At 34.3% G+C, this 23,741-nt stretch overlaps 1 protein-coding gene across 1 annotated transcript; it reads right to left on the bottom strand.

The window, feature by feature from the left end:
• Window positions 1-1,023: 1,023 nt before the first annotated feature.
• Window positions 1,024-18,252, bottom strand: LOC142617951 (membralin-like protein At1g60995). The gene is made up of 14 exons (XM_075790927.1): window positions 17,988-18,252; window positions 17,571-17,633; window positions 16,162-16,596; window positions 14,988-15,069; window positions 14,158-14,219; window positions 13,949-14,043; window positions 13,338-13,417; window positions 6,010-6,093; window positions 3,931-4,047; window positions 3,565-3,650; window positions 3,312-3,418; window positions 2,233-2,324; window positions 2,067-2,143; window positions 1,024-1,698 (listed from the first exon to the last, which is right to left on the bottom strand). The coding sequence occupies exons 1-14, from the start codon at window positions 18,138-18,140 to the stop codon at window positions 1,258-1,260; spliced, it is 1,974 nt and encodes a 657-aa protein (XP_075647042.1). The 5' UTR covers window positions 18,141-18,252; the 3' UTR covers window positions 1,024-1,257.
• Between the last annotated feature and the right edge of the window lie 5,489 nt (window positions 18,253-23,741).

The raw sequence follows: 23,741 nt of genomic DNA, 5'->3' as shown, positions 1-23,741 counted from the left end.
TGTAGGCTTTATGCACAATTTAATCAAGGAAGTATAAGGTGTTTTCATCGAAAAATGTAAGCTTTTGAGTTTTGACATCTATATCTATTTAATATCTAAAATCTTTTTATGTTCTTATTGAGTCATGTCAATGTAGCATTTCGATCCATTTGGTCTATTTCAGTCAACTTTGGTTCACTTTGATCCACTAGGTCTATTTCAATCCTTTCAGTCCACCTCGTCTATTCAATCCACTTCGGTTTGTTCTATCCACTCAATCCACTTCGGTTTGTTCGATCCACTTTGGTGATATTTAGAGAGGAGAGATATGTGTAAAAAGAAGAGCTGCTTTATTAAAAATTATGTCATATTCTCAACCTAATGTTGATATATTCTTGATAAAATTACAATTTTTTTTGTTGTTAGTCTTTTTTTTTTCCTAACATAAGTAATTAATTTACTTATGTCAATTTCTTCTTTAAGTCATTCAAAATGTATAGCAGATGTGTCATTTGTAAGTAATACTAGAAACAAATTCCAACCACACATCACATTATTTACAAAATATCCTGTCTCATATAATAATTAAATATAAATGCATTATGTTTCCTTGAAAAAAAATCTAACAAAATTTAAAATACCTTTATATATATATATATATATATATATATATATATATATATTATATATGTAGTTTAATTAGAAAATCTAATATATTGTATCAACTATACCATGTTAAAAACTCCAATAGGTTAGCTAAGTGTTCCTAAAATCTCATCATACCCATGAGATCATTGATTCAAAACTTCTTGCCAGCGATTGGTTAATAACATCCTCCAGTAGTAATGCCTGGGAGCTTTCCTCTTCAAAATACGGACTTGTTTGCGGTTTAAACCTACCTCCCCTGCCCACTATCTACCCATCTTTAAAAAAAAAAGGGTAGATATCTTTGTTTAACATTCAATTTGATATACTAACCATATGCCCCACTGAGAAAAGCAAAACAAAGGTATTTCTGATAACTGGAAATAAGGTAATGAGTAATGAATATTCACAATCTCACATGATAGTTTTCTCTCTTTATTTTTTTTCCCCCATCTCCTAAGGACAAAAGTAAGGGGGTTGACTGTATGTCTGTAACATATCCGCCATATATAATTTCTATACAGACAAGTACATCCAGTTAACGCTGTGCTATATTACTCAACATGAACATATTTTACAATCTAAAACTAACAAAGCAACACTGAAATCCGCTTCAAAGTTAATGTACCAACATTATTGCACATTCTGATTGGCGGGGTTTTCAGCATAAACTTGTCCTTGCTCTCTCACATCTCTGAACATAGAAAGGAATGAGTTGAGGCCTTCAGAAGAGGCCCCTCCTAAGATCCATAACAAAAGCGAACTGAATGCATTCATTGCCCCAGGGTTGGGACCATTATCTGCCTGCTGAAGAGGGTTCTCTGCTCTGTTTTCACTTTCTGATTGTTCCTGAAGCCGGGAAACATCCATTCCTCCATTTGCTGGCATTGTTGGGTTGGACCCAGGTCTCAAACCAGTCCCAGTTGTCAGGTCCGTGTTAACTGGACCAGGATTCCTCGTATTCAATCTTGTGATGTGTAAAGTCGACACAATGGTTGAGGACGCAATGTGGAAATCTGGAGGTTGCTGAAGCTGTGATCGACGGTGCTGCATAAACCTTTGTAAAGCAGGGACCTGAGATGTATTTACAACCATTATAATACTTTAAAGTTGTGAAAATTTTATACCAATTTCTATATGTGCCAAAAGTAATCTTGTTTGTTAGCAGCTAAATATCTATCCTCTGGCAACTGCAGTAGAAGAATCATATATGATGGCTTTAAGTGAAGATGCAAAAGGACAAGCCTATTGACCAGAAAGAAAAATGAGAAACAAGCCTGGCTCGTTTAACTACAGATTCTGTAGCCTATAAATATTTGCAGTGAAAACAGTCCACACAAAGGGAGAAGTTGAATAATTATATCATCTTCATGAAATTGCAAAATTATGTATCACCAAAAAAGATAAAACCCATACTTGGACGCATATACCATAATGCTTACCTCAAAACGGTTCCAGAAGTAGAGAACTAGGTGCTGCATAAATGCTGCTGTTGTAGAGAGAGCCAAGTATGAAAAACCTGGAGAAATTATCCAACCAATATTTTATGAGAAAAATTAGACTTTCCACCAGAAACAGAAATCAGTCCAAAAAGTGATAGGGCCATACCATAAGCATAGGAAAAGAAATAAATGTGAAAAACCAGAAAGTAGAGCAAAAAGAAGCGAGGAAAGAACTTCATTGATATTGGTGTCCGGACGCTGCAAGACATTAGCAAGCACAACCATATTAGAACAGCATGTTACATGAATACACCTGTGAGCAGACACACGTGTAGACACACATGTGGAAAATATATTAGATGCTAGGTGCAAGGGGCGATTAGTCGGAGAGGATTTTCAAAAAGGGTTCATCTGTTGCCCCTCTGGGCCACAATAGCCCATGTTATGGTCATTAAAGAAAAGAGTCAATCATTGCACCAACGCAAATTTATCTGGGCATTTTCTATTGGATCAGTAATGGTTTTTTATGAGTTAAAATACTGTTACCATGATGTTCCATACTTCCATCACAGTCCAACCCACTTCACTGCCCCAAATTTAGTCTTGACCAAGTGTTACTTTGCTTTAAGTGAACATATTCATTTAGTCTAGCTGAAACTGAACCAACCTGTCTCATTACAAACCATAAACTTCTACATCAAATAAAGTAAAAAAAATTAATCTTGAAAAAAATCCCAACAGGCTGTTGCTCAGATTGAGTTATTATTATTATTATTATTATTATTATTATTATTGTTAGAAGTATTGGTTAAATGATTAAATTTACCATATCTCAAGAGCTTAAACTTTTGGAACAATCGATAATTTAACATGGTATCAGAGCATGAGATCCTGAGTTTGATCCTTGTCTTCTTCACTCTACCTCCCATTTAAATTCCCGTGTTGGGTTTCACCTATTAAAAGATAGCTTCAGCTCACACGTGAGGGAGAGTGTTAGAAGTATTAGTTAAATGATTAAATTTACCATATTCCAAGAGTTTAAGTTTTAGGGACAATCGGTAATTTAACAATTATTATTATTATTATTATTATTATATATTTTTAAGTGTGTGGGGCCCAACACAGCAATTAGATAGGCTACCTTGCCCACATATATGCATTCTCAACCAAACACATGTACAAGGATACCATGCATAGCATATAAGTGGCTATATATTTATGAGAGAGAGGGAGAGAGAGAGATACCTGATTAGGGTAAACAGTTCACTCAACCAGACAAGAATCAAAACCATGAAAGCCAACAGCTGATCATCATAAAACTCAAACAGAAAAAACAAAATACCAATCATAATCTGCAAAAACCAATATAGAACTCTATTAGTCAACACGACCTGTAAAAATCAAACTAGACGTGCGGAAGAAGACTAGAAATAATTTATGACAATTTGGGAATGGTTTTGTAGATATGCATACAAATAAAATAAAAACGAATGCTTACCGGTACAAAGACAAGTGATTCGATTACATGCACAAAGATCAATTGAAATGTTGGAAGCCGATGTCGAGCATGGTGTTGAAGCTGCACTGCAATAAATTGACAAAAGGGGAATTTTAAGGAAGTGCGAGAAGAAGCTTGATTTATTGTGGCACCCTCATAATGTGCCACCTCAATCCTTGTATCCATCAGATTCACCCATCAAGAAATCCAACAGCAAGAGGATATTTTTGAAACCCTCTTGCAACACATGAGATGACAAAATAGGTCCAATTTCAAACAAAAAGTATATATATTCAAATGAGATGGTTCAACGGGCTGAATGACAGAATTTTGGGGGGGAGGGGGGAAGGGGTGGGTTAAACAGACCTGTAAACTTCAGCATGCGGGTCTGTGTCTCTCTCAATGTAAATGAAACCGACATTGTGGTAGTAAAGAACACAAATAGCGACATCATAAGTACACCACACTTGGTCACAAGGTAGTCTGCATGGAAACCAGATGAATGGCACAAGTTCAGCACAATTTACAACCAGAAAAAGGGGAAAAACATAAAAAGAGAGCACAATCTGCATGCAGTTAAATGTCCCTCAGGAAAAAAATTTCAGGTTCTTCACTTTTTGTTTACAGTGAAAGAACAAATGCTTTTCGTTATGCTAGTAAAGCAGCCATAGAAGATTGAATTGTTGTGGTTATGTGTGCTACAGTGCACTTTTGTCAATTTAAATGTTTATGACAAAAATTTCAAGATCTTTGCTTTTTGTTTGCAGTATAAAAACAAACACTCCTTTGGTTTTGATGGTAATGCAGCCATGGAAGATTGATCCGTTGTTGATTTGTGTGCTACTGTGCAATTTTGTCAATTTCAATGTTTATTTTGCAGGGTCCACTTGCCATGTCCAATTGAAGCAAGAGCCCTACAGCTTTAAAGGCTCTCACATTGCTTCCAATTTGGGTCACTTGTTTGAGAATCATAGCTGTTTTCAGGTGCAAGTGCAACAAATCATTTGGAATTGCATAAACATCTTGCACATACTTCTATAGTTGGGATAATTTTCATAATTCAGTTTGATCTAGATTATATAGTAGGAGTTTTCTATTGGGTTTGGGTTTTAGGAGCCTCAACACTCACAAGAAAAAGTCCCTAAATGCCAAATGGAACTTCCCTCCCAAGTGGAGGGACCTGTCTGAGGGTCAAAAAAAGAAAAAAGAGTGAGTGAGTCATTATATACGTGCTGGTGCAGACACAAAATTGAACGTATTGCTGTTGATTGATTTCATTAGACCTAAATGATCATGATTGACAGCAATTGGTTTTATTTCAGCCAAATCACAGTTTTGGTCCTTCTACACGTCACAATTACAATTTTGAACCTCTATATTTAACTGTGTCAATTTTGTCCTTATTAATTCCCTCAACTATTAATTGTGTCAATTTCGTTTCTCAACTCTCAAGATCAAGTCAATTTCGTCCCTCAAGTTTTTTCATAGGTAAGTTACACACACACCGTCACACCCAACACACAACCTCAGCCTCCACCAAGCACTTGCAAGGGAACAAGGTGTTAGTTCAGCTAGAGCTTGTTGGCAATTTGTTCCTCAACTTCCAAAATCAAGTGGAATTTTTCCACGTTCTTCAAACTGTCCACAATCAAACAGTACCCTTCCATTCCAGCATCAGATAAGAATAACAATAACAATAATAAAAACAATTACGAAATATTAGCTTGTTTACCTAACAATATGCCAGAATAAGCAACTCCAAATGTTTACAAATTTTGAAGCAACTCATCCTTCAGTGATATCTGACTCAGTGCTTCAGGTGTCAGTACCCTGCCTTTCAAGAAAGCACAAAGAAACTACAAGACTAGAAGGTCCACACTCATCTAAAGATGCATTCTCTCAACTGAGTTCCATCCCCCTCAGAATTCCTCCTAATCCTTTCCTTCCATATTCTCCACACGTCCACATGAGACACTAATACTACATTCCATACTCTGTCTAAAAGACTTATGTCTCCTCCAATGTTGAAGCAACTTCTGAACCCAATAGACATCATCACCCATTTAACTCCAACCAACACAAAAACAGAAGTCCACAACTACTCAGCTGCTATTGTGCAATGTGGTGGCAAATGATCCTGCATTCTCACCACTACATTTACACAGTCACATACAGCACTACTCCACAATTATCTTCTTCTGTTTTTCTTTTTGATAAGTATCACTAGTCCACAATTATCATCAATCATTTTATCAGATTATCTACTGTTAGAATTTTCCCAAAGACACAGTCCATACAAAAAAGGAAACCATCATTAGTGCCTTTACTCATTATTAATTACCCAAACTGAAATGCATAATGACATTTGCAATCAGATATTGCAACCTTAGTGTATAAGTATAAAAACATTCCATCAATGCATATAGAAGGCATAGCTCAACAAACCTCCAAATCTTGCAGGACCTTCCGGGGGTAATTGTGCATAACTAAGATTATAAAACTCCTTTGTTTGATAATTGTACAGATAACCTGAAATGAAGTACCAAAACATGCTTAGATAAAATAGAACAGTTCACTAACCCAATTATTGACTCTATTCATGCTTATATTATTGGCAATGTGAAATAATAATTCAAAACAGATGGATCAAATCCAACCAACCATCAAAGGTTTGATTAAAGAGTCAGCATTTTTTTTTTTTTATAAGTAAGAATGATATACATACGAAAGGCTACTCTATGCATGAAAAACATAGAGCAAACCCAGATAATACAAGAAGAAGAAAACAGACAGAAACAAAAGAGAAAACCAAACAACAAAGAAATTACAAGAGAAAAATGGAGCAAAGAAAAGAAGGGAGGGAATCACTAGACGTGAGTCCCCACGCCCGAGACCAATCAAAAAGAGTTCCACTAAAAGAAGCAAGCAACTGATCACTGGAGCTATCCAAATCCTCAAAAGTCCTCCGATTCCGTTCCTTCCAAATACACCATAGGATGCACAACGGGACTAAGTTCCAGATCTAAGACGAATGCTTCCCCAGCCAATTCCACCATGCAAAAAGCAAGCCTGGGATCGATCTAGGAATAACCCAAGACAAGCCAAAAGTTATAAAAACAAAACTCCATAACCGATAAGTCATCTTACAATGAAGAAGTAAGTGGTCTACTGTCTCTTCATAATGACGGCACATAATGCACCAATCCACAAAATCCAATCTCCTCAATCTCAAATTATCTCCCGTTAGGATCTTATTCCAAGCTACACACCAAACAAAAAAAGAAACTCGCCTAGGGGGGGCCTTTACTCTCCAAATAGTTTTCCAAGGAAAGACAGTTGAGGGAGAAGCCCTTAATTTGTTATAATACGACCGGGTGTCAAAAGCCCCCTTAACATCCATAGGAGGGGTAATGGCACCCAGTATACGAAGAAACTACAGCCCTTTATCCATCTCCCAATCATTAAAAAATCTACTAAACGAACATTCCAAAATCTTCTCTCCTCCGCTCCCTGCCTAGGCAAAGAAGCTTCAACAGAAACCTCCTTATCAATGGCAATACCATACAGCCTTGGAAATATCAATTGAAAAGGTTGATTCTCATACCACCCATCCTGCCAAAACCTCACTCTATTCCCCAACCCAACAACAAATTGACAATTTTTGCTGAAATCCTCTCATCCCATGCGAATACTTCTCCACAAACCACACCTATGAACTCCCCTACCCAGCTTTGAGGTCCATCCCCCCCATTCTTCCCCATATTTTGAAGCTACCACCCTCCTCCATAATCGAGCCTCTTCCTTCCCAAACTGCCACAACCATTTCCCCAGTAATGCCTTATTAAAGCTAGTGAGTTTCCTTATCCCCAAGCCACATTTGGCTATAAGCGCACAAACTTTATCTCATCCTACCAACTGAATCTTGCTATTACCCCATAGGAAATCCCTTTGTAACTTTTCAATTTTATTAGCCACATGAGTAGGAATTGTGAATAACGATAGAAAGTAAGTCGGAAGACTAGATAGCGTACTCTTGAGTAACATCAATCGACCTCCCTTAGACAAGTACAACTTCTTCCACCCAGCTAATTTCTGCACAATTTTTTCCAAAATTGGATTCCAAATTAAAGGGGAATTATGAGAAGCCCCCAACGGCATGCCAAGATACGACATAGGCAAAGTTCTAACTCTTCAACCCAAAATATTAGCCAGAGCATGCACATCAACAACCTCCCCTATTGGAACCATTTCACTCGTATGCACATTGACCTTCAAACCTGTTACCACCTGAAAACTAAGTAACAACAATCAAATATGAAGAATTTGCTCTACATCTGCATCACAAAAAAGGATAGTATCGTCTGCAAATAATAGATGTGAAACACGTTCCCCTCCATCCCTCCTACCCTCAAGATTAAAACCACGGATCAAGCCAGCTCCCTCCACTCTTCTCAACATCCTACTAAACACCTCCATCATGATCAAAAACAACATAGGAGATAGCGGATTTCCTTGTCTTAAACCCCTTGAACTACCAAAGAAATCAGCTAGAGACCCATTAATCAAAACAGAGAACTGAATTGTGGATATGCAATTACGAATCCACTTACACCACTTTTTTTTTTGATAGGTAATCAGAAAGCTTATATTAAAAATAAAGTGAAGTACAAAATATTCATGATGATGAACAACAAGAGAAAATGGAACACACAACAACAATGGGAGAGTCAAGAAACTAAGCTAAGGGAAGACATAAACTTAGAGAGAGAGGAACACTCAGTAAAACCCCAACAACAAGACCACTCCAATAGACTGCGTTGGCATAAAATCTTTAACTCCTCCACTATCTTCTCTTTATCTTCAAAGGATCGACGATTTCGTTCCAACCACACAATCCACATTAAGCACCCTGGAACCAAATTCTAAATTTTCGAATTATGCTTCCCTAACCACTGATGCCAACTAGATAACAAACCCGCCAACGATCCTAGCATAACCCATTGAATGCCAAAAGCCTGAAGCATGAACGCCCATAGGGAATGAGTGACAGGACAATGAATAAGAAGGTGGTCTACCGACTCCCCATCACGACAACACATACAACACCAATTAGCTAAAGGGCGACCCTTGAGCATTAGATTATCCAAAGTGAGAATCCGGCCATGTGCAGCAGTCTACAAAAAGAATGCCATGCGCTTAGGAATTTTTGGTTTCCAAACACCCTTCCAAGGAAACAAAGAATTTGAGGTATCCCGAATCGCATGGTAGTAAGACCGGGTGTCAAATTTACCATCCCTTTTTAGCCGCTAGCTAAGAGTATCTCTCCTATCACCTCGAGGAATATGAGGTTGGATAAGCTGAAGAAGAGAGTAAGATGCAGCCAACTCCCAATCTTCAAACGCTCTATAAAACCTTAAATTCCACACTATAACAGAACCCCCTTTTGGAGCCCACAAAACCTCCGAGATGCAAGCATCCTTGCCCGCTGAACACACACAGAGCTCAGGATAGCGGTCTTTTAGAGTGATCTCACCAATCCACCTATCATGCCAAAAGCAGATCCGAGTTCCTTCACCTACTACAAAGGATTGATGCTTAGAAAAGCGATCTCATCCTTCATTAATGCTTCTCCAAAGACCACACCCATGAGCTCTCCTGCAGACTTTAGTGCACCACCCTCCTTGCTCCTCACCATATTTTTTGGAGATGACTCTCCACCAGAGATGGGTGACTTCATGACCAAATTTCCACAGCCATTTCCCTAAAAGAGCTTGATTAAATGCCACCACACTTCTAACCCCCAAACCGCCCCTCTCAACAAGAGAACACACCTTATCCCAGGCCACCAACGGATACTTAAAACTCCCCTTAGAAGACCCTCAAAGAAAATTCTTCTGAATACTTTCCAATCTAGTCGCCACAGCTTTAGGAATAGTAAAAAGGGATAAAAAGTACGTAGGTAGACTTGAGAGAGTACTTTTTAGAAGCATGAGTCTACCACCTTTAGATAAATAGAGACGCTTCCACCCGAATAGCTTCTTCTCTATATTCTCCAAAATAGGATTCCAAATTGCAGCTGCCTTAAAAGAAGATCCCAACGGCATCCCCAAATATTTCATAGGCAACCTACCCACTCTACATTGAAGAATATTGGCCAAAGCATCTATATTATTCACCTCCCCAACGGGAACGATCTCACTTTTCTCGACATTAACCTTCAACCCCGTAAAAGCCTGAAAACAAGACAACACCAACCTTATGGACATCAACTGATCCCGAGAGGTATCACAGAATAAGATAGTGTCATCAGCAAATAACAAATGGGAAATACGCACACCAACAGCATTCACAGCTCCCACTTGAAAACCTCAAATAAGATTACACTCCTCTATCTTCTTCAAGAGTCTACTAAGAACCTCCATTTCACTCCAAAGCCCATCCTATTCAGCAAAGCCAGCAAAGCCTCCCAATTTACATGATCACTTTCTCCATATCGAGCTTACAAATGACTCCAGGAACCCTACTCTTCCCTCGGCTATCCAGACACTCATTCGCAATAAGAACCGAGTCAAGGATTTGTCTCCCACCCACAAAGCTATTCTGATTCTTAGAAATCAACTGATCTAAAACCACTCTCAAGCGATTTGCCAAGACCTTAGCCAAGATTTTATACACACTCCTCACTACACACAATTCAATTCAAGCATGCTTCACTCCAACCACAGATCATCAAAGACATTTAGAAGGAACTAAAGCGTTAAATTGTGATTCTTTAGGCAATTCCTTTGAATCTATGATATAATTAGGTTCTCCTCTTTCTAAAACAATTTTCATATTACTTACAAAAAATAAAAGGAATTAATGCAGCTAAGATAGGTCAATCAAAATGTATAAAACTGCCACAAACCTTACATGAGCTCAATAATTTAAATATCAAGAGAAAGTCGTCGTCATCATAAGCATTATATTTTGAAGTTTTGAATTAGTGCAATAAGGACATATAAAGAAAGTAATGCAATACAAAACCAAAACGTATGCAGCAACAAAATAGAAGAACAGAAAAATATAAATAACCTAGAACTCCACACTTAGGGTTTCTTGGAATTGGTACCAAGTGAGATAGGAAACCTAGAAGTCAGCAGTTAGGTTTAGCTAGAGTCAACACCAGACCATTGGAAAAATTCCAAGAGTAGTTTTATTAATCAAGCAAACTGTAAACTTTTTAGTACTATATTATGCTTATGTAAATTACTGACTTAACCCTTAATTCTAACTTACTAAGGAAACTTAATAATTAAATTACAAAAATACCATTGACTTAAAGGACATAGAATAAAATAATAAAAATCTAATTAACTAATATCTATAATAAAATTCAATTGACCAATAAAATACAACTGAATTCCAAAATTGAATAAAACTAAATTAAAATAAAATCTCTTCGCACTTCTCCCCTAATTAGGAAAAACTCATCCTCAAATTTTGAAGTGTGGAAGAATAAGAACTTTTGCAAGTGAAACTTGCTTCAACTCAAGAATTGTCTTTATTCTTTTTTTGTGGCAAGTTCATTCATTAAAAAGTTATACAATGAGAAAAAGACAACAAGTAAAAAAAGATACATAGCATAAAAAATCAAAGCCAATCAACGGCAGGGCATAAGGAATCTAGGAATTCCATCGAAGAAAACATGGATAGAGTACTACATTGTGATGACCAATTGAAGAGTCTTCAAAAAGAGAAACTTGAGATTTCGTAATGATACCTCCTTTCCCTCAAACGGATGGCGATTATGTTCCACCCAAACACACCACATACGACAAGCCAGAGCTACCCTCCAAACTTTTACATAACCACAAACTCCCCAAGACTCCAACCTAGCTTCAGCTGAACTTGGCATAACCAAGCAAGCCCGACTATGCAAAATAAGAAAGCCCACATCTCCGAAACAATAGGAAAATGCAGCAATTGATAGCTAACAGATTCACCATCTGACTTACATAAACAACACCAGTCCACTATAACAAAACCTCTCTTACTAAGATTGTTTGTTGTCAAAGTTTTGCCTATGGCCGCGTCCCAAACAAAATAAGAAAGCCCAAATCTCATGAATCATCTTTAATAGCATTGAGAACAAACACACCTTGTGTTCGACCACATCATTATATTCTTATGGAATTATAATCAATTGTGCAAATTATACATCCTAATCTTTTTTTTTTTTTGATAAATAAAAAAGACGTATATTCAAAAAAACTACCTCATGTAGAAAAATATAAGGCAAAGGTAACAAGTACTGAAAAAGATGATAAAATACAGAAAGAAAAGATACTAATTACAAAGAAGGGAGCTAAGGAACATAGGGAGAGAATCACTAGAGGTGAGTCCCCAAGCCCTAGACCAATAAAAAAGAGAGCCACTAAAAGAAGCCAATAATTGATCATCGGAACTTTCCATGTCCTCAAACGTCCTTCAATTTCTCTCCCTCCACAAACACCACGTTAAGCATAGCGGAGCTAAATTCCAAATACTAGATGAATGGTTCCCAAGCCAATCCCACTTACCAAAGAGAGTATCCGCAATTGATCTTGGCAAGACCCAAGAAATCCCAAAAGATCTAAACAACAAAGACTATCCCTCTACCCCTCAAATTGTCACCTGTAAGGATTTTATCCCATACTGCAGTCCACACAAAGAAAGAAATACGCCGAGGGGCCTTAGCCTTCCAAACACTTTTCCAAGGAAATATAATGGGCAAGGGTCCTCTTAACTTATTATAAAACGAGCGGATATCAAAATCTCCATTTTTCGTCAACTTCCATCGCATACGGTCTCGATTCTCAGTTGGAGGTAAATTAGAGCCCAAAGTACAAAGAAAAGCATCCACATCACCCATCTTGATCCATCGATCTGGTAAAGTCTTGACAGCAAACAGTACGTGAACCAAGGGCAACAGTGACGAGACAATACCAGCAAATTCATGTAGTTTGTGCCCTTGTCACAGTTAAATTACAAAATAAAATTTTTAGAAAACTGGGAAAAGTTTCAACAAAACTAAAACTAATGCAATAACATAATTGAAGTTTTTGATTTGATAGATTTATGTAATTTGCATTATTTATGTATAGCCCCCAGTTGTATACTGCCTATATTCTTGGGTGACTCTATTTTTCTGATATCTATAAAATTTTCATTGCTAACCCAAAATATAATAAAATAAATAACAAGAAAATAAAAATAAACAACTGGAAAATTTTCAAGAGAAATTATATTAATCAAGCAGACTGTAAAATTTTGAGTACTAATGTACTATATTGTACTCAATAGAATGCTACAACTTACCCCAAGTTCTAATTGGCTTAGAAAACCTAACTATTGAATTTCCCAACAAAAAAAAAACCACTTGACTCTATGAAATTAAATAAAATTTATTTTTTTGATAAGTATGAAATTAAAGAATATTATTTAATTTAAAACGAAATTAAATAAAATTCTAATAACCTAATTAAGTAATAATGCCCAAAAAAGAAAATCCAACTGAATAAAAATACAATTGACTTCCAAAATTAAATAATAAAAAAATCTCTACTAGAAGATCATATGACAAGTTGGCAACTGTTAGAAACATGCCAATTCAAAAATGACAGAAAAATAATAATGAAGTATTAGATAACATGAGGGTATAATACAATGACCCATAGTGTGGGAATGACAAAACTCTTGCAGTATGTACAGAAAACAAGATTTTTTAAAAAAAACTTGTAAAGGGATGTCACCTTGATCAGTAGAAGTCAATAAACTATTCATCAAAATAGTATCATATCCAACGATTCTGTTAATGAGGAGTTGCTGCCACCTGGTAATAAGAAAATATCCATTTACATTCGACTCTCTACATGTATGCATACACCTCAAATTATAAAGTTCAACAAATGTTAGACAACAATGTTTAAAACATAATTAAGTTTACCAAATTGTAAGGATAATGGCTGTGTAAAGCTCTCAATTGATCTCAAACAAGCACACTAATGGTATTGATCTCAAACAGGTATTGACACAGCAAACAGGTATTGACACAGTTGTTCTCAGTGGCTCTAGCTTGTCAACAAAGAGAAAAGCTTTAAGGTTTAAATCACAGATGATTCTCTATCTGTATTCTAGGTTTCATACTACAGAAAGGCAGCCCCAGTTCCAGTATTGGAGGAAGCACATGGCATGGAAAGCATATATGAAGGTCCACGGAAATTAAAATTTTGAAACAGACTGATATCAGAATTATGAATCAAGACTTAAAAACCAATAATTGAAGCAAAAATAGGCTCTAGACAGAAAAATTGCCACTTCCAAGCTCAATTCAAACCACTGAGTTATGTTCAGAAGAAATAACCTGTTACCGAAACAGGAATGTCGAGCTGATATGCTAATGTTAACGGTACGAATATTATGGCGAGACCTTGCTTCTTCAGGTAGCAAAAAATATCCCTGCAGGACAAGTGCTTATTAGAATATTGAAATGTTAGATGTTAGAGAACCACAGCAGGGTATGCAGACAAATTTCATGAATTGTGAAGGAATCAAATTTGGTGAAAAGATTACCTTTTCCCTAGTGTATATATATATTGGCTCAAATGCTGTGATTCTCTTCTCAAGTGAATGCACTGAAACAGATGCAAAAAGTATTAGCAAAAAACAAGAAATATATAGCACAACTTAGGAAATCAACAAAGTGAATTTTTTATCATTAAACTTCTATCACAATAGGAAAACAAGGTGGTTCAATACCTCTACAGTCCTTACCAAGAAAATTGTCTTAGCAATTATTATTAACACTTTCTACTTATCAACAAAAATTATTATTAACACTTACCCAATTCCCCCCTCCCCCTCCCCCTCCCCCAATAGAAAGGGAACAAACAAACTTGAATATCTTCCCTCTATATCTCTCTAATGGTCTAACTGTCGGTTGGGTGATGGGTCCCACCCAAATAATTAGGTATGCTTCAGTACAGATATTCAGTGAATAATGTAGCGAGATCATAATTGGGGTAAAATGTAATTATTGACCCAACCCTTTTACAATTCACCCAAAGCTGCTCTTGGCAGCCCTAAAGAATGCTGCTAAGCAGAAATAATAAAAATGAACTCCCAAAATAAACTTTTTCAATGGATTTTGTCCCTGTTGTATTTTGTAAGTATAAAACATTTGCCAACTAACCAAAAAGCTGAAGTTAGATTGAGCACCCATATAGTAAACCAGCATTCTAGAATTACAGTCAGCATGGCAACTAGGGACTCACATTCATCCAAGAGAGGACAATAAATTTTAAAAGACTACAGTTCTACCTAAGAGTTTTCAATTTTTGCATAATCACTATAATTCTGCATCATGATGATAGTAAATGAGAACTAAAAAAATTTCCATTTACCTGCATATGAGTTGAGCCTATCCAAATGAAATATACGCAACCACTTGGGAATATCAATATTTAAATTTATACCTGCAAGATTCTGCACTTGAAATTTCAAATTCAGCAAATAGAGACTTGGCCTTTATACAATAAATCAAATATGGAACAGTATAAGTTTCTCCTTATAATGCATTTAGAAGCCAAACAACTTTCACGGTGCATGTTTGGAAAAATATGAGAGGGAGAGAGAGGGTTTTTTTTTTGTAACTGAACAACATCTGCATCAAATATTGAAGCCACCAGTCAGTCCTGCTGGCTGATAATAACAAGAAATATTTAAACCTGTTTGTTATGAGCATGAAGACCAATAGAGGGCTTCCATCACACATTTAGTATGACTAGAATTTTTTTTTTAAAGAAATCCAAATTTTAATAAATTAATGAGATGACATGATGTGAACTAAGCAGAAGTTCATGATAGATATAAGAGATTTTCCAATACAAAACATATATGGAGATTTAGCCTCAGGGTATATGCATCCACATTGACCAGTATCTAGCCTCATGTCTTCTCCTAGTATATCTTTTTTTGATAAGTTGATAGTTTATGTCTTCTCCAAGTGTATCATCAATATATCAATAAAGTTGAAACTAAGTGCCTGTTTGGGAGGGCAATTTAAAACCAGACATTTTCAAAGTACATCATTTTAAACCTCACCTTTTTAAGTGTAACTTTTTCAAACAACCCTTTTTTTTATAAGTAATCAAACAGCCCATTTTCAGAAAAGCTAAAAATTAAGCTGTACCAAATGGACACTAAGACCATTTTAAAACAATGTCACATATATTCACCCAGAAAAAGACAAATCAAAAGAATTGAGACAATATATAAATTATAGGATCATTACGTTCTACAATCCACAACATCTAGAAAGTACCCAGACCCCGAAGCAGATAACTACAACAGAGCACATGCTCATATTTAAAAGGAAACCTAAAATCTCAAAAACAACAAAAGGACAAAGAAAAGGACATGAGCGATTAAAGTTCCAGTTAAGATAAAATGTGATTTAAAATAGCTCCTAGTAAAGCGAGCAGAAACTTCCATGATTCAGTAATAAAAAAAAGGGGATATTGTATTGAATACATAATAATCTAGCTACAGATAAGGACATTTTCTTCATCTACTCACCCACAACTTCCAGAAACTTCTAATGAGCTGCACTGCATGTCGCCAAATAAATAACAGACGCTTGTACCACTTTTTGCCAAAATGAAATACTGCTGCTTTAAATGTCTCTCTGGCAGATAAAGGGAAACTACGCCGCTCCTCTTTATCAATTTTGATGACTGTGTCATCTACTTTTGGCTTAGAGCTTGGACAACTCACTGAAGGTTCTGCTTGATGCTCAAGAAGCTCGGTGTCAGTCTTCCAGAACTTCCAGGCTAGTGTGCTCCTTCTAGTACCAGAACCAACCCAATTTAACCAAAACTTTGCAGCCAAAAATGTTAATCCATCTCCTTCCACATTTGCAATTTCCAATTTATTCGTCACAGGTTTCAAATCAGGAACATCAATCGCATTAGATTCAGACTCATTGTGCGACCACAACCCTACACTAGTTATCTAAACCAAAGTAAAAAAAATTGGTTACAAAACATGACTGTTTGGCCAACTTAAGAAACAAAACCAAAATCATCTGTCAAATGCACAGTAAATCACACAAAATAGATCACCATAGATCTCAAAAAAAGTGATACATACAATTTTCAAAGTAAAATATGAGAGTTAGCAAAGAAATCTACCAAAGACACACAATATCTTATTAATAAGCATTAAACTCACGTTGTAACTACTAAGTATTAATGATATCTACAAAAACCTCCAAAACAACAATTGATAATGTCCTAGGAAGAAACTAACTTGAATGCAATATAGACAGAAATTCCTGAAAACCAGGTCATAGCTACGTATGAATCAACGCCAACAAATTACACCACAATATTTTCCCTATTTCCCATGAAGAAATGGGGAAATTAATAAAACTACAATGAAAAAGGACATAGTTTCAATACCCTGTTGTTAGCCAAGATCAACTAGTTGCAGATTGAGAAAGTATATGATCTGAAAGGATGAAAATTCCCAAAGTCCAAAGAGAGCTAAACATGATGATACCAAGCCCGTTTACGCTCCATTTATTTCGATGTTAACGTTTTTTTGAAAAATGAATCATTTTCCAAAAAGTATTTTTTTGGAAAACTATCACATTTTCCTATGTTTGGTAACGACCTTAAAATGATTTGGAAAACTATCTCTTGGCTTTCCTTATTTAGCTTGACACAAGATAGAGTAGTTTTCCAGAAAATTATAGTGGAAAACAACCTCTAAAAAATAGTTTTATTAGGTTTTCCGTTGATAATAGATAATTTTCCTCTGACCCATCTTTTCTGATACTACCAAACACAGGAAAACGCAAAAATCTATCTTCACATAGGGTTTTCCATCGAAACATACAGAGCATTAGTAACTAGTCAGAAACAATACATTGCAGAAACACACAAATAAATCTAACCTATCAGAAATGAAAGACAATACATTACCTTAATTTGCATCAGTTGTGCTTCTTTCATATCAACTCCAGAGAGCTCACTAGAACAGCCAGGCTTCAAATGCAAAAGCAGCACAGATTTTGGTTAAAGCACTATGGCAAGACATACATTTCTCAATTTGATAAACATAGATACTTGAATAGGGGAGTCAATGTTTAAAGCACAGATTTTCCTTTCACCAATTCTGCTTTCAATTCTCAAACTGTTAGAACTACTTGAATATCACAAAACCACAATGGTCTAGATTTTCATTTCTTTCTAACCCTAACACTGATCCATTCGGCAGTCAACTAGAAACTGAGTTTTAAAAAAAAAAAAAAACACACAAATTGGCAAATAGAAATTGAAAATTGAACAACAACAGCAAACAAAAACCCTAAAGATCGAAAATTGATAAGATTTTTGTACCTGTTGAACGTAATTGGCGTGCATAACAACGAGGATACAGAACAAAGTGATGGCGATGAAGAGGTACAAGTACTCCAAAACAGCTCTCACTTTGGGTCTCACCATCTGTGACATCCGCTCTTGCACCCGTACGAACGTTTGCTCTGGATCCATCTCTCTCTCTCTCAATTTTCCCGAGAGAGTGACAGAACTTTCAAAGCTCTTGACTCACTTTATTCTCTACTCTCTCTATCCTATTCCCTCAAGACACGTTTCAAACGATGCGGATTATATTAATAATAAAAAAAAAGGTCAATTGGTTTTCACTCGTTTTGACCAGATTTATACATATATTCCTTCCTATAGTGCTACTGTTTTGTATGAGATTGGGAAATTCCTTAACATCATGTTTGGTTGGGTGGGAGAGGGAAAGAAAATGAGAAAGAAAAATCTGTTTTTGTATGTTTTGGATTTAGAGAGAAAGAGGAAGTAGGGAGAATAAAAAAAATCTACATCTATATATATATATTAATAGAAAAAGGCTAGAAAAAATCTAATTATATTTAAATTGAAATTTATTTAGAGCTTAATTTTACACAACGTGTTTTATCTAATCTAAATAATTTTTGTGATAAGTGAGTTAATTCAATGTAAAAATTGAATTTCAATTAGAATTTAAATTTTGCATCACGTGTCCCATCTAATCTAATTTTTTTTTTTTTAACTTTTGTATCAAATGAGTTAATTTAGTATAGAAAACAACGAGTACAATCTAAATAAACCATAAAAAGCTCAAGTGGCATTTGGGTTTTGGGTTTTTTTTTTTTTTTTTTTTTTTTTCTTTAGCTAAGCGCCTCTTGTACTGTTTATTGTCCATGAACATCGATTTTAGACTTACGAACAATGCGAAGCGCGTGAACTATAAATTTTTTATTATTTTTCTTATTGTTTTCAATTTTCAGCAAAATAAACAGTATTCAAACGGACCTTTAATCATATTATTAAAAACTAGAGAGTTCTCGTGTATAGTGTGTTGCAAGCAAAGTAACTTTTATTATATAGTATATGATATGATTTTACTAAATAGTCCCTAGTGGTTTACTTTGCTTGCAACGCACGCAAAGTCATAATAACAAATTTCATTTTGAATTAATATTTTATTTATTGTCTCTCACACCTCACAAGTATTTATACTTGTAAAGTGACACCGCACCAAGAGTGCACGGTGGTTATGATTTTTAAACTTAAATCTCACATAACCCACGTTTTTCTTTTTGTTTTTTTTCCTCAAGTTGCATGATTTAACAATAATTTAAAACAAATTTAAATTCTATTCAAACTAAAAGTCTATTATAAAATATTTCTAAATTTAAATCCCACACAGCCCACATTTTTGTTTTTTTTCCTCAAGTTATATCTTATTAAATTAATATTTTATTAGGATATTAAGCTATAAAGTTCTTAATTAAAGGATAAGATTTAACAATAATTTAATTTAGATAAAGTTTTATCATCTAAGTTTTAGAAATTTAAATTATACTACAACTAAAAATCTATTATCATTTTTAGAACTTATATATATAGTTACGCATGCTCAGAGGCTCTTTTATTTGTTTTTGGTAAAGGCTAATAATTTGCATCTATTATAATTTTAAATTTTTTTCAAACAAATAAAAATGATAAACTTTAAAAATAAATAGTAACTGTAATTTCTTTTTTAAACATGAAGGGAAAAAAGTCCTAAATTTTATGAATTCTCTTTTTGAATTCAAAATAAAATTTGTTATTTGACATTATGACTCATTTCTAAATGAAGTTACTCTTCATTAATTCATTAACGAGGACATTTTTGAACAACATAAAAGTCCAGTTGAAATAGGAGAATCCTCTTATATATAGTATAGACAATTCAAATTTATAAGTCATTTATGTAAGATATTAAAGAGTTAGTTATTCCCATAAAATAAAATAAAAAAGTTAGCTATTGTCTTTTTTACTTTCAAATATACTCCTAATTTAATTAACTTATCTTTATTCCTAAAACATAAAAATGAGGTTAAAACTATAAATTGACAAAAAAAATTTAAAAAAAAAACCTACCCATGTTTATAAAACTACCACATGTTCTATAAAATTTCTCACTACCCCATCTATACAACCAAAACTATCCCATGTTCCTATAAAAAAATACCCCATATTCTAAAATATAAAAAAAACTACCCCAAGTTCCTATTAAAAAAAACTATCTAAAAAAAGAGCCCCATTACACGCACAAAGCGTGTGTGATGAGGCTAGTGCGTGCGTGCGTGTGTGTATATATATGTGTTTTTTAAACCAAAGTTTAGAGGAAATTCAACTATAATCAAAATTGGATATTGCTTTTGTTAGCTTTCTATGCAAATTAAATTGTTTAGATTTTTGCTGCTATTTTTTCTCTAAACTAATGAACATATTTTTTTTTATACCATTTCTATTCAGATATTTTGTATGCAAAGATATTGAACGTAATAAGCTGTAATTGAGCTGAACAATCTCATACACTTATCTCCATTCAATTTAGGAGATACTATTTGACCAATTTATTATTTTGTATTGTATTGTATTTAGTAGAATTTCACAGGCTATAATTGTGAATTGATATTGTATATGTAGTAACTAATAGCGATTTTCAAAATTATATACGTAATAGCAATGTAATGAGAAACTTGACGTAACCAATATCATGAAAATTACAAGGAAAAACTATTTTACATCCAAATGTCCTGGCTAAACTATAATATATGTTAAAAAACCCTAGCTAACATCAATAGTACTACTACAATTCATTACGCATAGGTTATATATTAGTTTATATATATTAATAGCCAAAGTTTAGAGAAAATTTAATTAGATTTTAATTAGATTCTCAATTTTGCACCACATGTCTCATTAAATTTTTAATTACGTGTCAAGTGAATTATTGAATGTAAAATTCAAAGATTCCAAATCCAATTAGATGTTAAATTGGAGCCCAATTTTCCACCGCATGTCTATCTAAGTTTTTAATTTTTGTGGTAAGTGAATTATTGGGTAAAAAAATCAAAGAATTTAAAACCAATTATATATACATTGTGGGGAGTAAAAGGACCCAAGTGGGCATATGGGCCTTTGGACTGTAGCATGGAGGGCCGATCTGCTCCAGAATTAAACTCTACGAATTGGCCCATACGCCGAGGATCCGAGGATACAGCCGAGGGCGAGCTTCTCCTCGGACAGATCCAAGAGAACTCAAAACTTCATTATGAAGGTCAAGGCACAACTCTGGAAAGACTAATGGTTAAAGGGGGACACCCTGAACCTTCTAGATGCACCAGTATTAAAGAAAATATCAAGAGCAAAGGCTGCCACCTCCGCATTAAAGGCTCTGCACCTACCTTCCTGGCCGCATTAATAGGGAAGTGACCCCTGAACAGTAGGGCTGAAACTTCTAGTCACTGTCCAAAAAGTATCAGGGAATGAAGTATTTAAGGGGGGTGAATGCCAAAGAGGGGGGGGATCGGCAACAAAGAAAAAAACTAAGAATTGTAATTTTTAAGTAAGAAATAGAAATAATACAGAAGTAGTCATCGGCTTACGTCCGAGGAGGCCTATTTACAATTATCATTTGTTATTTACATGTGTTTGTAACTCTTATTCTGTTATCAAGTTCTCAGTACTTCTAACCTAGGTTTCAAGCCCACACTCTACAAATTTTATTGTTTAAGGCTCATTGGGCCTGAGCCCGTAGTTGTCTTTGGGTCCAGGTGCAATTGTGCGCTTACATACATAATGAAAAATCATTTCATATTTTAAAAATGTATGATTTTAAAAAGTGTAAGCAAATACTATGTATAATTTGAACATCTTTTATTAAAAAAAACTATAATTTTAACGTATAATTGTAATTGTTTTTAATTGTACCCGTTCATATGTACGAGGCTACACACTAGACTATATATAAATATAGCCAAACCTGAGAGAAAATTCAATTAGATTTCAATTAGAGTCTAATTTTACGTTATATGCTCCATTTAATCTAACTTTTTTAAAGTTTTGTGCCCAGTGGGTTAATTCAATGTAAAAATTGAACTTCAATTAGAGTTTAATTTTGTGCCACGTGTCCCATTTGATTTAAGTTTTTTAATTTTTGTACAAAGTGAATTAATTCAGTGTAGAAAAAAAGTCCAATATAAATAAATCAAAAGAAACCTAATCAAATATCCAACTCTATATATTAAATTAGAGGAAGAAAGAGTTTGCTTGATTTTATATTTATGAGCCATTTTTTGTGTAACTAAAAATAATTTAAATTTATAAGTCATTTATGTAATATACTATGACAATGTACGATCCATTTAATTTGGGAGATACTATTAGATCAATTTATTCTTTTATTTTCCGTGTGTGTATTAAAAATATTTAGTAATCTCAAAAGAAAAAAATAGTGGGTTAATCCCACATTGGAAAATGAGTGTGAGTTAAAGAGGTTTAAAGCTTATACTGTATATTCAAGAGTTAAGCCTTTTTTGGATATATACTCCTGTAAGTTTCTTTAAAACCTCTTCCCCTCTCTCCGTGTGTGTGTTAAAAATATTTAGAATTCTAAAAAAAAAAAAAATTATTCTTTTATTTTATGTTGTGTTTAGTAGAATTTTACGAATAGTGATTGTGAATTGATATTATATATGTAATATCTAATAATAATTTTCAAAATTATATACGTAATAGCAGTGTAACGAGAAACTTGACATAATCAATATAACGAAAATTGCAAGGAAAAACCGTTTTAGTAGCTCCAAATGTCATTACAGAACTAATGGTCTATATGTTTAATAACCTAAGCTAACATTGATAGTATTACTATAATTCACCATTCCCGTGCGTAAGCATGGATTACATACTAGTTAATAATAATATATTATTTGGGATAAAATAATATTTTGGTCCCTAAATAATTATGACATTATTCAGTCAAATTTATGAGATCATCAAAGCAATTTCACAACCAAAAAAAAAAAAAAAAATTCAAAACTTTCTAGAGGTACAAGACTAATTTTGAAGATTTGGAGGGAAATAAAAAAATTGGTATCTTTCTAACCAAATAAAGTATAATGAGTCATTTCTCTTCCATTCTTTCTCATTCTCTCAAACCAAACAAAGATTAAAAGGGTCCCATTCTGATCAGATCCCAATCAAAACGCATCCCATCTTATAAATATTAGTAGTATCTAATATTTTGAATGTTGCATCACATTTATCTTTCTTTTTTTTTTTTTTATGTACATTCAAAATATTAGATGTAGCCTCCTTTACATGGAAGTAGTTCTCATGCTAGTGTAGAATGTTATATGCAAGAGATTACTTGGCACAAATAGACTATATAGGATGTAACTTTATTATATTAAAACACAATATTAAGGTGTGTGACTTTTATCATATTAAAACATAACTAAAACAATTAAAATAGATAATAAATTTGACTTTAAAATTCTTGAAACCTTTGGTAATATGATTTTAATTGGACTAACATTTTAAGACTAATTTGTAAATTACACCCTCTAGGTTTAGGGTCTTGATGCAGCTAAGACCGGCTAGATAGGCTAAATCAAAGATTTAACCTAATGATAAGATGAATAATTTTAGGAACTATGATGCCACTAAATTGGAAGTAGCAAATATCACTCAATGCTACTAATCGCGGATGTCACTCAATGCAACCAAGTCACACACTTGATTATTAGAAGGAATCACTCAACT

Source organism: Castanea sativa, chromosome 1 (genome assembly GCF_040712315.1).
Source record: "Castanea sativa cultivar Marrone di Chiusa Pesio chromosome 1, ASM4071231v1".
NCBI classification, from domain to species: Eukaryota; Viridiplantae; Streptophyta; class Magnoliopsida; order Fagales; family Fagaceae; genus Castanea; species Castanea sativa.
This window is presented reverse-complemented; position numbering and strand designations above follow the sequence as displayed.